The sequence below is a fragment of the Podarcis muralis genome, chromosome 2 (assembly GCF_964188315.1).
Source record: "Podarcis muralis chromosome 2, rPodMur119.hap1.1, whole genome shotgun sequence".
Taxonomy (NCBI): domain Eukaryota; kingdom Metazoa; phylum Chordata; class Lepidosauria; order Squamata; family Lacertidae; genus Podarcis; species Podarcis muralis.
The window spans coordinates 47,850,555-47,865,960 of NC_135656.1; the positions used below are offsets into that span (position 1 = coordinate 47,850,555).

General features: G+C 39.5%; 1 protein-coding gene across 18 annotated transcripts in view; it reads left to right on the forward strand.

Annotated features, from left to right (window-relative positions):
- TENM2 (teneurin transmembrane protein 2) overlaps nucleotides 1-15,406 on the forward strand; it is a 753,358-nt gene that overhangs the window by 608,373 nt on the left and 129,579 nt on the right. For all 18 annotated transcript variants that reach the window (XM_028717464.2, XM_028717467.2, XM_028717466.2 and 15 more), the window contains 2 exons: nucleotides 26-148; nucleotides 11,573-11,778. In XM_028717464.2, coding sequence (XP_028573297.1) covers nucleotides 26-148; nucleotides 11,573-11,778 — 329 coding nt within the window. The remainder of the gene's footprint in view (nucleotides 1-25; nucleotides 149-11,572; nucleotides 11,779-15,406) is intronic.

Sequence of the window (15,406 nt, forward strand, 5' to 3'; positions counted from 1 at the left end):
TTCCCCGGCTTTCTGTGTCTTGCAGCAATGCATATGCTTGGGCTAAACTGGCAGCTACAACCAGCAGATGGACACACCTTTAACAATGGAATACGGACTGGATTGCCAGGCTCTGATGATGTAGCAACAATGCCATCTGGAGGTAAAGGTGAGGATTCAGCTGCATCTTTTGCTATTTGTAGAACAGCCAGTCTTTCACATACAACAACCTGTAGTTAAAGCTTTAAAATAAATGTATTTCATTTGAGTATATTAAAAACATTATTCACGGTCCACTTCCAGGAGTACTGTTACTTGCATCATTTGACTGCAGCAGTTCTTCTCCATGAATTCCACTTGTACTGCCATATCTGGCAAAATTGCAACAGTATTAAAAGGGACCTTATCCTGCAATGTCAGCTTTAATACATATCCCTAGCAGTTCTGAGCAACAATAATATGGACTGCTGAACTTCACATCCCATACTGTGGATAGCTTAGAAATCTTAAAGAGATGCAAAACCAGGCATAACCAGAGTGAGGGGAAACAACATGGGGATTGCTTCTGAAGAAATAGATTATTGCTTCCATGCTTGCCTAATTGGGAAACTAAGAAAAAACAGGAGTTATATGGAGAAATGGTAGGATGGTAATTTTCCTTTAGAAATCTGCATATTTGAAGGAAAGCACAAACCATTTTTGTTTATAAAACATATGCTGAGGACTTTCAGGTCACCATATAAACTAGATTTTTGATCAATTATGCTGAGGGTAGTTAACATCATGAATAGAGTTGCCAACTCCTTCCCCTCCCCAAGCTGTGGCTTGATATGCAGATATTAGCAAGCACTAAAATTTATCTCAGTGCCATAGAAGTTTTTACTTACTGATTTCTGAAAAGTGAACTGCTGTTAACAACACAAGCCCAAGCTAGGTAGGGCATACTTCTTATGGCCAGTTGGTAACCCTAAGCATGAATAGCCCTCAAACACAGTATCACAATGAAGGGGATTGTTTCTGATTTACCCCCCTGTGGGCTTGCTGCTGCTCTTTTCTGCCTTGGCCTTTGCGTGGCACGACAGGCAGAAGCTCAGTAAGCAGAGCATCTCTGTCATAGAGATGAAGATGTAAGAGTCCTCACCTGTTGAATTTTTCTGCCTGTAATACAAATGCTGATGACACAGGAGTCTTGCCGGGGTGGGGGGAGATTACCACATTTATCATGTACTGGCAGTCTCCAGGACTAGAGCAGAAAAGAAAGAAATGGATGATTTAGGAGCAGCTAGAAAAGAGTGAAAAATTTACAACCAAATGTACAGCAAAAAGAGTCGTGTGGCACCTTAAAAAGAGTAACAAATTTTATTATGTCATCAGCTTTTGTGATCTAGAGGCCATCTCATCAGATATACAGAAATTAATGATCTTTTTGTGTGACATCCCAAATAAAACCTTTGAATATTATATTTGAACCCATATGTTCTTCTCTGCAATAATAAAACAAACTTCAAAAAGACATGACATGGTAGCAGAAGAAGTCTGAAAGGTTTGCTGCCTTTTCCTTTTCATTCACTTAATTTAAGGCTAATATTGCCAGGCCAGCAGTTTTTAAGAAGCCCTCTGTCAAGCTTTTCACACACCAGCTGTTTCAGGTCCTGCCTCCTCGGTTGTGCAGAATGACCTTTCATAATTGACAGAGCCCAGGATGAAGCCAGCAACTACTTTAAAAAGATGATAGCCTTCCAAACTGAGAGAGACACATGTTAGCCCTTGAAATATGAGCAGTAAGATAACTCTGTCTTATGCTACCTTTTTGCAGTGTGGAAGTAAATGTGAACCTCTTATGTTGAAAGCCTCACTGAAAAGAGTGGGACTTGCATCTGAGTAAACATGCATAGGGCTGGCTATATAAGCATTGTCTGCCTGTATTCAGGGGTGACTGCATGTTTTGCTGTTGAAAACTGGCCAGATGTTCTTCTTGTACTAATAAACTTGGCATTTTATCAAAGCATGATCAAAAGCTGAAAGTAGTGTACTATGTTGAGTGGGCATTTGTCATTACATTTGTCATTTGTCTGCTTTGGCCAGAAAAATGGTGAAACAGAAGAAACAGAGGGAAGGATAAACATATAGCAGTACACAACATTTGCCTGCTGCTAATTAATCAGGGTATGCTACAGGGTCACAGCCTGACCTACTGTGGTTTTTACCTGGAACACTATCACTATTCAAATGTGTGGTTAAAAATTAAGAAGTGGTTTCCAAAATGCATGTTTCAGCTAAATGTATGTCCCAGGTCTAAAATGGTTGAAAACTACTAATCTACAAATATCTAAAGAGAATAAGCACCAGATAGAGAGGGGGGATTTTTCACACAGTGCAGGTAGGCATAGTTGTTCCATCCATAACTCCTAAATAATTCAAATGATAGAATAGTGGGTAAACAATCAAATGGATTATTTCTAGTTCTAATTTTTCTATGCTATGATGTCCTGACTTCTAAATATGCCCAGGTTATTAGACACAGTAACCTAGGAAGTGTGACCTGCTATGTACAGCTTGGTATTGCAAATCGTAGAATGTTTTATAAAAATCAACTTACCAATTATTTTGAACATGTGATTATTCTAACATGCAAGCACGTGTGGAGTAAGAAATTAACGCATTGCACCGTATTGCTCCTCCTCATCTTCTCTGATACTTGAAATGAAAGCCCTCAAAATGTCAAATTCCATATATCCAGCACCCTTGTCTATCCCACAAAGCATTGTTGCATTTAGTCATTTACTTAGGCTGTGTTTTAATCAAGGTACGCAATGTGTTGTGGGACGCTTAACCTTATTAAGTACTGTACCAAGTAAATTATACCTTAGGGCACATTAAGATGCAAACAAGCAAAAGGCTGTAATGTGAATTCATGCAGCATTGAACATTGGTAAAGGTTTTGATTTCTGAGCACTTGGGATGTTTCATAAACTTCAGTGTACTACTTTCAAAGCACTGTAATTGATGTGAAATCCATTATTATTACTCATGTGAAATACAATTAATGTGAATTATTTAGTATTACATCACTTGTTTGTGAATTGTTATTGTTTATATTTTTATTGAATTTATATCCCACCCTTCCTCCTGAAGCAGGCAAGGAGCCCAAACGAAGTGATAATCCTTCATCCTCAGCATTTATATTCTGAGATACTGTCTATCACACTTGTCACCTTTCTGATGATGTTGAAGTGAACCCATGATATAGTGATTTGTCAAGCCTTTAGTCACTACATGGGTGACTAACTACATGGGGTACCAGCAAGGATTTCTGGTTGTGACCTTCCCATGCAGTGTCAAGATGCACTGTGCTTACCCCAGAGGTTTTTGTCAAAAATAAGAACAGTGGGATGGGCCTGAAACTGTTCCATCAGAAGCGCAGCACAATAAAAGGAGCTGCCCCACAGGGTAGGCAGTGTCAGGAGCACATTTCCACCCCATTTCCTGACAGTTTGTCTATGGAAAAGAATGAGGGTTTCCTGAAGTGGAGGTTGGAAGAAGATACTCTCCCTGCTCAGCTGATTGTGGATGGTCAACAGAAGGAAAATCTAGAGAAGGAAGTATATCATTTTAGGATGATGTCTTGTCTGCCTGGCTAAACATTGTGTGAACCTTAGCTCAACTCATCTTCTCTGAATGACATGTGGGCATAAATAAGACCAAGGCAGCTGAACTCACCCATGGCACCACCAAGAACAGCTCAGACTCTGTCCAGTGTATTTTGACAATCTTTTTCATCCATGGGGTGTTTGCTCAACATGCCACAGTTTCTTAAAGATTGTCAAAATACACTGGACAGAGCCAGAGCTGTTCTTGGTGGTGCAGATGAGTGCCTTCCTATGGACAACAGTTAGTCACTGGCTTCAGGGCTTGGGGGGAGGGGGATTTTGACCACAGGTGGATTGGCTGGGTCCTGTGGGTATTTTCCTTCCTGAAAGCAATCTTCACAACTTTGGAGTGGATCCTTAGTAAGGAGGAGCTTGGGAGGGGCACCTCACCCCAACCCAGCATGGAATCCCCTTAAGGGACCTTGAAGGGTGGTGCTTTCCAGAAGCTCAGCTTCAGGGCTGGTGGGCCACAGCACCCCCTACTAGTGACTGGATGAGGTCCACTGGAAGCTGTTCACACTGTGGCAGACCTCAACAGTGGTTGAATGACAGCTTGTCAGCTGGTGGGCTCGTTGATCACATGGATACATGCTCAGTAGAGTTGTGGCCCAATTTAATCCAGCACCACCACAGCTTCATTGTGTCTGGGTCTTAAATCTTCCAAACTTCCTTGATATTGGTTAATATGAGCTCAGTTCTGAGAAACAAAATGTGCTATCCTGGGCACATTCAATAATGTTATGAGTCAATTTGTCTGTCTGAGATGCAGCTTATGCTGCTATTGTCCATGCTGTGTCATTTTCAGAATATCCTTTTGAAGGGGGGATATAAATGGATACCTTTGGCCTCAGATTTTTCCCCCCGCTCGGGCATGCTTGAGGAGTACTGAGCTCCACTCTGCAGTGCACATAACAAAACAATAATTTGAACTGGGTAAATAACACCCCTCTAAAAATAAATAATGGAGAAAGGAGATCAATCTTATATTTACAGGTGGCTAAATACATATTTGATTTACAGATCAAAATGACTTCCCTGGGTAAAAAGAAGAAATAAGCATTTAAAACTTCCTTTCATATAGACTTGTGATAAAAGAGAAAAAATTGCAAAGTATTTTTAGCAGCTATGAGACCTGAGATAAACAAACTCCAAGACACCAGCTTGCAGCATTTTTAAATTCTGCCACTGTTATTCTATTCTAGAGTATTATAGTTTAGCTAAAGGCTCACCTCTTCTTCTTTTTTTTAGATTTTCTCCATGGTTTCTTCTAGCTTATGCTATATCAGAATGTTACTGATGGTTTGCATTAGCCCCCTGAAATATGCACAAGTAAATGAACAGATTGACAAACAGTAGGTGAAAATGGGTGATGCAAGCATTCCTGTAGACCAGAGTTTTTCAACCTTTTTGTGTCTTCCTTGACCAACTGCATTCTTTCTGTGGCACCCCTGTGGGGCTCAGGAGCCCAGTTATGTCACCTCTTGCCTGCCGAGCTGGCAGCCTCTCACCCTTTTCGAACACCCTTGTGGAGTGTTTCCTCAACCTCCTCTCCTCTCCCCTCTCCTTGGGAGTCCTCTGAGCTGCACACACACACACACACCCCGCCCCAAAGAGAAATGACTCTTCACACTGGCCAACGGGGCCCTGGAACCTGTCTGTCCATTCCCAACAGCAAAGTCTGGTGGACTGGCTGGCCTAGGGTCCCTCGCCCACTTCCTTACTTATTCCAGTGCTGCCTCAGCTCCTGGCAACCAGTACTCCCTGGCCAGCCCCAGAGGCACCTGAGGAGCTTGTAGCCAGTACTGCTGCAAGATTTTGGAAGGCAGACACACAAGAAGGCATCAGAGGAAGGGAGGGAAGGAAAGAGAAACAGAGGCCAGTGTTGCCCGCAGCACCCCTGACCATCATTCAAGGCACTCCAGGGTGCCATGGCACACTGGTTGAAAACCACTGCTGTAGACCATGAAAACAAAATGGATCAATGCTGCAAATAAATACATTTGTTTAAGCTATCTAGGACCTCTGGAAAAACCAAGTAATTTAAAGAGTGTCTTTAGTGCAAAATTTGTTACTCTGTATGTGCATATATATATATACTCACACGCGCAGCCTGGTTGTATGTATGTGTTATACACCATTCCAATCTCCAAGTGGTGTGAAATTCAAGGGGTCCCAGGCGCCTTTATGATATATGGTATATTTACACATATATATGATGGAGGGGTTCACAGCATTAACACCCTATTCCAGGAATTTGAATCCTTGCTTAGATTTTAGCATTTACTGGATCTACAAATTAATAGGGTCTCGGTATGTAGCCTAGCCCCACTGTCAAAAAACTCATATGTTTCATCTACTGTTTCATGCCTAGGTCTGAGCTATTAGTACTCTTTCTGCCTATCTAATTACACACTACTGAACTCTCTCTCTCTCTCTCTCTCTCTCTCTCTCTCTCTCTCTCTCTCTCTCACACACACACACACACACACACACACACAAGTCATGGGAGCAGCCTTCCCCCCCATGTATGTTTATTATAGTATTTTGACCATCTGAAATGTGTTCATTTCTTCTACATTTAAAAAAACTGTTAAGTGTTCATTTAGAGCAAGTAAGTTGACATTGCAGCTTTGGTGAGAGATAGGCACTTTTTTAGTTCTAGGAAGTAAAGCAGTAGTTACTACAGAAGAATGTAGACTCAGCAGAACTATAAGCAAGTGCTATTAGCAGAATTTATTGACAGCTCAAAACTGTATCATGTATGGCATGAACTGTGTTAATAGACAATGAAATACAAGTCTTCTGAGCCCTTCTAAGAGTTCAAATGATCCCTGGGCTAGTTGTACTGCCTATAGAATTAATAGGAATGAAGTGTGATGTCTTACAAAATACTCAGTATTCAGTTTTTTTGCTACAGATAAAAATATGTGGTGCAGAATAATTTCTAAAGCAGATTTATGCAGGCGTACTTTGTAACTTTTGTTAAATTTTACAGGTACTCTTGTAGGGGCTTCATTTCTATAACCTACCTTGCAGCATCCTTTTATCATTTCAGTTTTAAATGAACTAAGTCAGGGGTCAGCAACCTAAGTCCCATGGGCCGAAGCGGCCTGCAGAGGTCATTTGACCGGCCCACGAGCCACCCCGAACTGAGTTGCCTGCTCGCACGCTGTGCTAAACTGGCACAGCACAACGCAGGGACTTGCTTCCACGGTGCCGAAAATCACCCCTGCGCATGCGCAGATGCTGAAAATCGCAAGCATGCACACTCACACGCGTGCACAATCTGACCCATGGAGGGATCTCCACGGGGCCAATCTGGCCCAGGCAAGATAAACCTTGCTGACCTCTGAACTAAGTCTAAGGAGACAAAACTGTTCAAAACTGATTTGCCTCTAAAGCTTGTAGGAGACACTACTATTTTTAATTGTATTTCCTTTTAATTGTTTGAAATATTTGAAATTTGTTCCTGAGTTGTTCACTGCCTACTTATGCACAATTCCATAGAATTATAACATTTGAATGTGATGTCAAATTGATTAGTTTAACATCAACATGAAAAAAGGATGATAACTCATGTAGCTAACTAATTTAGTCCATTATTCCTAAAGTACATCTTCAAAGATCTGTATTAAATAGTCTATCCACTACAGTAACAAGAAGTATGAAATATGCAAGTATGAGGCTACTACAGTGGTCTTTCCATCACAGCCTTCGACTTCTGCTATGTAGCCTTCCACTTTAAAACACCTGTTACTTTTGCAGAAGGAGTAAGCTGTTCTAGAGCCCAAAGCTAAGTTTTTCAGAGAGCTTCTTATTAACTTCACTGCAGTTTGGTTCATGCTTATGAAATATTCAGATAAGGAAATTGAAAACAAAGTTAATTAATTCTGCAAATACTCCTTACTACGCAAGTATGCTGAAGGCACATGATATATGTATTCTCCACCATTTCAGTACAGGGGACATTTTTCAGTTACTACAATGCCATTTGCTTATCACATCTTTAATGTGCCAGTATGCCTCAATTAAAGAGAAAACATATCTTAATGAAACATACAAGCCAATAATTGATAATATGGAAGGGCATACAGTGGACAAAAAAAGGAAACAAGTTCTTTTAAAAACATCTTCCTGTCTTTGCACTGTGACAGTGTCCATAGGTGTAAGGCTGTCCCTGCACTGGTATAGTATTTAAATGGAACCTATTCATATACAATTTAACGTTTGTGGGATCAAATTGCACAGTCAAGCGAGGTGGTTTGGCTTACTTGCATAGAACTTGGAATCTCTGTGATGCAATGGGTCAGTTCATATGGCTGTTAACCAGGTTGGTGGTTCGAGCCCACCCAGGGACAGCTGTGGGCAGGATTCATGCATTGCAGGGGATTGGACTAGATGACACTAAGGTCCCTTCCAACTCTATGGTTCATGTGGATAAACCCTGTTCAAAAACTATACCCATGTGTGGGTGACTTGAGTGGTGAAGGTGGCGACAGGCATCTCCAATGGGCTCCCTCACTGCAAACAGGGGAAAAGTTAGGATAGAGTGGTTTGGTTTATAAGACAATGTTATATAATCATTTTGCTAGCTAATGTTTCACAGTAAGCTGGTAGAACAAAGAATCAAAGGTTCTGTCCTCTTGTCCTACCCATCAGAAGGTATCCATGGGGTCATATTTGGGCTCAATTTCCAAAGCATTGCCAATGGCTTGGCAGTGGTGTTTTACTGCTCTCTTAACCCAGCCCACTGCTGTGATCTTACAGCAACCCTTCAAGCAATCATGTAGGGTTGACTTAGGCTTTTGTGGGGAAGCATCACCTTGGCTTAAGGCAACTAGAGTCCATTGTCATCTTGGAAGCAAAGATCAACAAAGCTTAGGGCAGATGTTTGTTGACTTACTGCTGAATATTATGCGCATATATCATGGTCCTCTTACCAGGTTCAGGAGCAGATAATGTGATCTGTTACCCACAATAGAGGTGTGTCAATCCACAAAACTATATTATTTTATTTAAAAGTTAAAATCTAGACATGTTTTTAACCCATGGAAACTTCCTCAGTGGATTATATTCTCCCCATACCACTCCAAACAACAGAATTGTATGGCACCTTCAATTATGCCTTAAGCTTTTAGTTCTTACATTGACATAAGATTCTGTGTTGTTTTTGAACAAATAGTAAAGCTGTTACTTTTTCGTTATTTGACTCATTGCTTGGTAACCTTGGGTCTATAGTCCAAGCATGGAAGTTACAAGATTAGGAAAAGCTTTGTTGTCTTAATTGAATGATGAAATCTGCATCAATTTGCAAATACATGGCACTTCTTACGTTCTTAAGTGATAGATGAAAATTACACCTTTTATATTCTAGCCTTTCTATCCATCACTGCCACTGACTGATGTGCTACCCTTAGTACATTGCCATGCTCTTGATAGTTGGTATTTCTCTTTTTATTCTGAGGATGCCAATACCTGGTTGTGATGCTTGGTTCCTCAATGTGTGCAAGGTACTTACAGATCCTCAGATGAAAGACAGTGCTTGTAGAAAGGATCATTGTTCCATTATGAATCTTCACTTGATACCTCTTGAGGATGATGAGTTGCTCAGGCATACCCACATAGGCATGTTGCTTGATATTACATTAATCCCATTTGTTCCATTTGTAGCCAACATGCTCTTGTGTTTCTCTTTGCCTTTTCTTTGTCCTCGGATATTGTTGAAGACCCATTAACCTAGAAAATTCAAAAAAGACACAGCTTATTAAAAACTGTTATTCAAAGATTAACAATGTTCAGTCAAAGCATTCTCTTACCATGTAAAGACATTGGCAACAGAATATGTTTAAATGGCTTTTCATTACATGCAAGTGTAAGCCTCAAGAGCACAGGCAATTTGGAATTTAAAATTGAAAACTTGTTGCAGTGGTAATTACATTTAAAGACAATGGATGCAGAGGATATGTTTTGGTACTTACTTGGATTATACACACTTCCCTGCCACATTCTTATGCCCTTGTTGAAAGTGCTGTCTCTCAAAGATAATATTTGGCAAAAATTATGACAGATTTTGGCAAACCGATTCACTTCCAGAGGTGTAACTATATCCTAGATGTGTGTTCGTATATGGGTGCAAATTTATCTAAACCATATTTGTGATCATGTCAACATATCAGATTTAACCATCTGAATTAAAAACCATATAGTAATATAAACTTCTGTAAATATTAGAAGGGTAGAAAAAAGCTTCCATTTTATCACATACTTTAAAGCAGCTGGATAGCTGAAACTGAAATAAGATTCACAATCTTGAAATACTTTCGTTTTATTTTAATTAAGGTTTCTATCCAGTCCCTCATCATTGCCTCTGAAAATCTTAACACATGTGCAACTCTGTATTGGGAGAGGTGTTCCTGAGCTCCAATTTTTTAAGCAACACTTTGAATTGGATCGAGTAACATATACATAGTTAGTACAGATATCATAGAATGAAAGTAAATAAAATAAGCTGATCTACTTAACAATCTGGCAGTAACATTCTGCACTAACCGTAGCTTTTGAACCATATTCAAGGGAAATCCATGTTGAAAGTGTTACAGAGTTTCATAATCCAAACAGGCGATTACCAGAAGATGGGTCTCTGTGGCCAGCAGTGACCAGGAATGCCATAGCTGGTGAACTAGCTAAACATCATAATAAGCGCTCCATGGCACTGACACTTCCTGACAATACTGCATGTAGGAGTACCCTCAAGCTATACAACTGCCCAAGTCACCAAATTAAATTGAATTGCAGAAGCTCCAATATACACAATATTTGTTCTACTAACTTATGGAATTAATTGTTGAAAGATGTGACTTTTAGTCAAGGTTCTTTAAATCATTAGACAAATATTGGGATGATTGTTGCCTTTGTGCCACGTTTGTGAGCTGCTTTGGAGCACCTGGTTGTCATGTCAAAGATGGCTCTGCATGGAATGAAATGATCCAGCAAGGCAATTCTTATGTCCTCATGGTTATACTACCAGAAACCAATAATGAACAAAAAAATCCACTCTAAAGGTGACAAAATTATGCAGACAAAATCATGAAGCTCGACCTACCTTATGTTGCTGAAAAGACAAATAATGGGTGATGCTCTTATTTATTTTATTTAAAAATATTTTTCTACCACTCTTCATCCAAAATCTCACAGTTTTCCCAGGTGCAGTCCAAAGTTGCTTGTCCAGAAAGAAGTTGTTTGTCAAGAATCAGCAAGGGGTTTTTAACTATATTGGAGAGATAATTTTATTTTTCAGCTGGTCAAGTTTCAAGCAACATGAGCCTTTGGAAAACAATACATTTGGTTTCATTCTAATCTTATATTTAGCAGAAGCAAATCTAAAATTAATGGACTTGGGGTTTTCTTTTTTTAATAGTTTGATTGTTTACGAACTTGCTTGGTATTTGACATATGATGAATAAAATTCCTCAATCAGTGAATTTACATTGAAATTACCCCCTTCCTTTCCCTTTTGAAATTGCTGCCTTACTTTCCCATGTGGATTTATTTTTATATCCCATTCACATTAGGATGTTGAAAAGGCTGCAAGGAGCTTTTAATGTGCTTAGCTGCCTCTCTGCTCTTATTATGTTTGATCAGTAAAGAGCAATCATGGAATTAAAAATGGGAGAGGAAGCTGTATGCAAGATTTCAGAAGCCCCAGGGAGCAAGTTTATAGCTTTCTAAGAAGCAGATTCTCACACTTACACTGAAATAACTCTATTGAAAGCAGTGTATTTTCACTACTTTTTTTAAAGAAATGGGTTGATAAATTAGTCTTGTCAATTAAGTTTTGCTTTGACGTCTAAGATTGCCACACAGTTTCATCTTAAATGAGACTGCTAAATATATAGCTATTTGAATCTGACTTTCATCTGCTTTTATTGGCTCTTGTCTTCCAGGACCTTGGGCCTCTAGAAACAACAGCATAGATAGCGGGGAGGCAGAGGTCGGACGGAGGGTCACTCAGGAAGTACCACAAGGAGTATTCTGGCGGTCACAAATCCATATCACACAGCCACAATTTCTGAAATTCAATATCTCGTTAGGGAAGGATGCCCTTTTTGCTGTATACATAAGAAGAGGACTGCCACCTTCACATGTCCAGGTATTGTATGAAGATGTTTCATGGGGGGAAGTGTTAGTGATTATTTTAATTTTTTGGTGGGATTATGTTCTGAGATCTGGAGATACAGTGTTTCTGAAAGAATTTTGTGAGTTTCCCTGCCTCCACTTCACCTTACTGGCTGCTACTTGTAGGAGTGAGGAAATTCAGCAGTACAATAACCCACCAAGTTGTTTTGTATTACTAGACTTTGCTGTGAATGGAGAAGAAAGAGAATGTACAGAACTGCTGTTTTCTGCAAAAACTTTGCCTTTCCCATAACATTTCTTGTCAGAGTGAGCTTCTGCAGAACATATGGAATATTATCTGTGTCCTAAGTTGCCTTGCTGTGTGTTAATTTGTAGTAGCATTCGTATGGATGCAGCTCTTCTACATTTTCATCATTTTGGATGTTCTTAGTTTAAAGAGAGAATTACCAGGTGAAAATTCATTTCCATCTCCTTAACATAGCTCAAACACAGCAGATCCATAAGGCACATTCTATCCTGGGATTTTACTTTATTGTTGTCTTGAATAAGTTTTTAAATCCACAAATCTTGGCTTAAGCTTTCTCCTGAGTGAGCTTTTTCCCTGCAGGAGCCTACAGCTCAAACATTCCCCAGACAAAAGCTTCAATTCTTCTTTTATCCTGGCTTGAGTTAACAATATTCAGCTATTTCAATAACCAAAAATTATGCACTAACTTTCTGCACAGCTATAAAGCTTGACAATAGGGTAACTCAACTGAGCAGGATCCATCGATTGCTTAATGTGATTCTAGAAACAAACAGTCAGCCTGTTCCATATCAAAATGAAAGCAGCAATAAAAGCTCCCACCCCTTTTACATCTCACTAGATTAATAGAAATAATCTGAATTTGACATTGGATGTTGCCCTAAAGTTAAAATTGAAAACACCATGTTCCTTCAGTTTAAAAATGTGATCTGTGAAAAGAGCATAAAACTTCACTTGACAGTTCATCACTGATGAGTGCTGATATGCCAAAGCAAGTTGAATCCTTTGTGGGAACAAGTCAATAATCAGAAAATTAGGTACATGATTAACCTGAGACTATGAAGACTCAGATCCTGTCTGAGAGCTCCAATGAGATTGAAACTTCTCTGTATTACTGTTTAGCAAATATTCCAAGAGCCTAGTTTAGTCAGTCAAACTGATGGAGCTGTATACTTGTTCAGAATATGTTTTGCAATTCTGTGGATAGGGAGTAGTGTTTCAGAGGGGCAGCAAACTTCCATAAATGCTGGCTTGCAATGCTTGTGAGCTTAACATAAAACATAAAAGAATGCAGTGCTATCTCAGGCAAATTGGTTTCTATCATGTGGCAAATTATAAAATATTTGCTAAACATTTTGCCTCCCCCCCCCCCCATGTGAAGGGGCTGTCAGGAGGAGTGAGAGTTCCTATAATAATGTTTAGTGGTAAGCTGTAGGTACAATATTATTCAGCTAAGTGTCATTAGCGGCTGAGTTGCTAAGGACCGGGTGGCAAGTTTGTGCTGAATTCCAAACTGACATTTCCCAGTGCATTTTAGACTGTGGGATATGTTGGTGAGACGTCCGTAGGAAATGTTGGTGAGAAAGATGTTTTATAGTAAGTTTTGCTAAACTTTCTTACAAGGTAACCACACTAAAAAGTTGAAAATTGTTTATTTGTCATTATAGAAAGAAACAGTATGAAGTGCCCTGAGGTAATTTTCCTATGAACATTTGCATGATAGTACAGGGAGTAGAAATAGCAAGGGAGAAAAAGGGAGGTAGTGAAAGGGAAGGAATCAGTTGACTAAGAGAAAGCTCTAGATAATACTTACCCTTTAGAGACACTTCAGAGATTCAAAGAACACAGCAAAAGAAGAGAGATCACAATGCTCTTCCTTTTTTACTTTTGGTGTTGCATGGGACTTGCAGTATCTCTGTGGGAAAACTTATTTTGCTTCTTCTTTGAAGGTTCAAACTACTTCTTAGGAACTTGCCTTGCCTGAATATGCTTCACTCATTGTATTCTTTTGTAATTAGCATTTGACGCTTCAAAAACACAATTAACAACAGAACCCATTAAATGCAGCATGAAGGCATACATTCCAAGAAGTGGGGAAAATGCAAAACTGAATAATTCCAAGATGTAACACTCAACACTTCATAGGAGCATCAAGGACAACTTCACCTCAAAACCAAGGAAGCACTGCATCCGACTGCATTTGCTTCTGTTATATCAACACCTTCTCTGTGAGGAGCAGGATAGACAAGATTGCAAATAAAAGGCTGGTGAAGAGAAAAATTCTTTGTAACAAGCCTATGCCTGATGTTGGGAAGCAGGGAGGTGAGGAAGCTGGATGGTTTAGAAGTGGGAGGAAAAAAGGAAGTAGAACAGTTCAGCCTGATGTTCACCTGAAAGGAAGTGGCATGGCTATATTTTAGTTTGAAAAATAAGTGGGATGTCAACCCATCCTATCCAGCCTTACTTTGAATTGTTATAACAATTTGGAGTTATTTTTTAAAAAAATACAAATCTTGCACAAAGCATAGCAAGGGGCCTTTTATTGGTTTACAGGAGCTGGGTTTGTTATAATAGGAGTGGGGAGATCTGTGGCACTCCAGATGTTGGTATCAGATAGAATCATAGAGTTGGAGGGGACCATGAGGATCATCTAGTCCAACCTCTTGCAATGCAGGAATATGCAGCTGTCCCATACGGAGATCGAACCTGCAGCCTTTGGTTATCAGCACCAACTGAGCTATCCAGGCTAAATTTGTTAGACTTCAGCTTCTTATCAGCTTAAGCCAGCATAGCCAATGCTCAAGGATGATGGGAGTTGTAGTCCAAGAACACCTGAAGGGCCACAGGTTCCATAACTGCTTTACAATAACTCTTAACATGTTTGTTTCTATACGGTGGCTCTTTCTGTTTACAGATCCATTCTTTCCTAAGAAATATAGTTCTTTTGAGATGTCTAGAACGGTCAGTGCTCAACATTTTCAAAGACCTCTATGCTGCGTGGGTAGAATCTGCAGCGTTTCTTCCTGATTAGCAGAAATGCTGTCACTGTCTTTCATTACGTGGCCCACATCTTACACTTTTATCTGTCTATACATGGCTTTAGGGAGAATGTGACATTTTCAGCAAGAACATTTTGTAAAAACAATTCATTATAATAGTGCACTATATCAGATCAATAAAGCTGAAAAATGCAAAGCAATGAGCCAAGTGACCAAGTGGTAAAGCCGAATCAGACCTAGGATTTTTGTCTGGGGCTGGTTTGCTCTAACAGTAAAATATTCTTTCATTTAATTAATTAGCTATAATTCGTGCAGCACCTCAAATGACAAAAAGTCAGCTCATCCCTTCTTCCCCGCCCCCATTTTGTAGTATCATCATAATACTTCTCTGTAAAAAAATCATATAGAAATTCAAAACATTGCCAGTTATCATAGGGTACATTAAAGGAATTTTCTTCGTACTCAGCAAACTGCTCACATGACAGTGTAATGTTGTTAAGAGGTAACTCGAGTAAGATTATAGGTCAGGTTCTGCATGTATCAATTGGTCCAAAACTTTATTTATTACTGGTATTATTTAATTTATTACTGGTGTCATGAAAGCTGAGGTTTTCCCT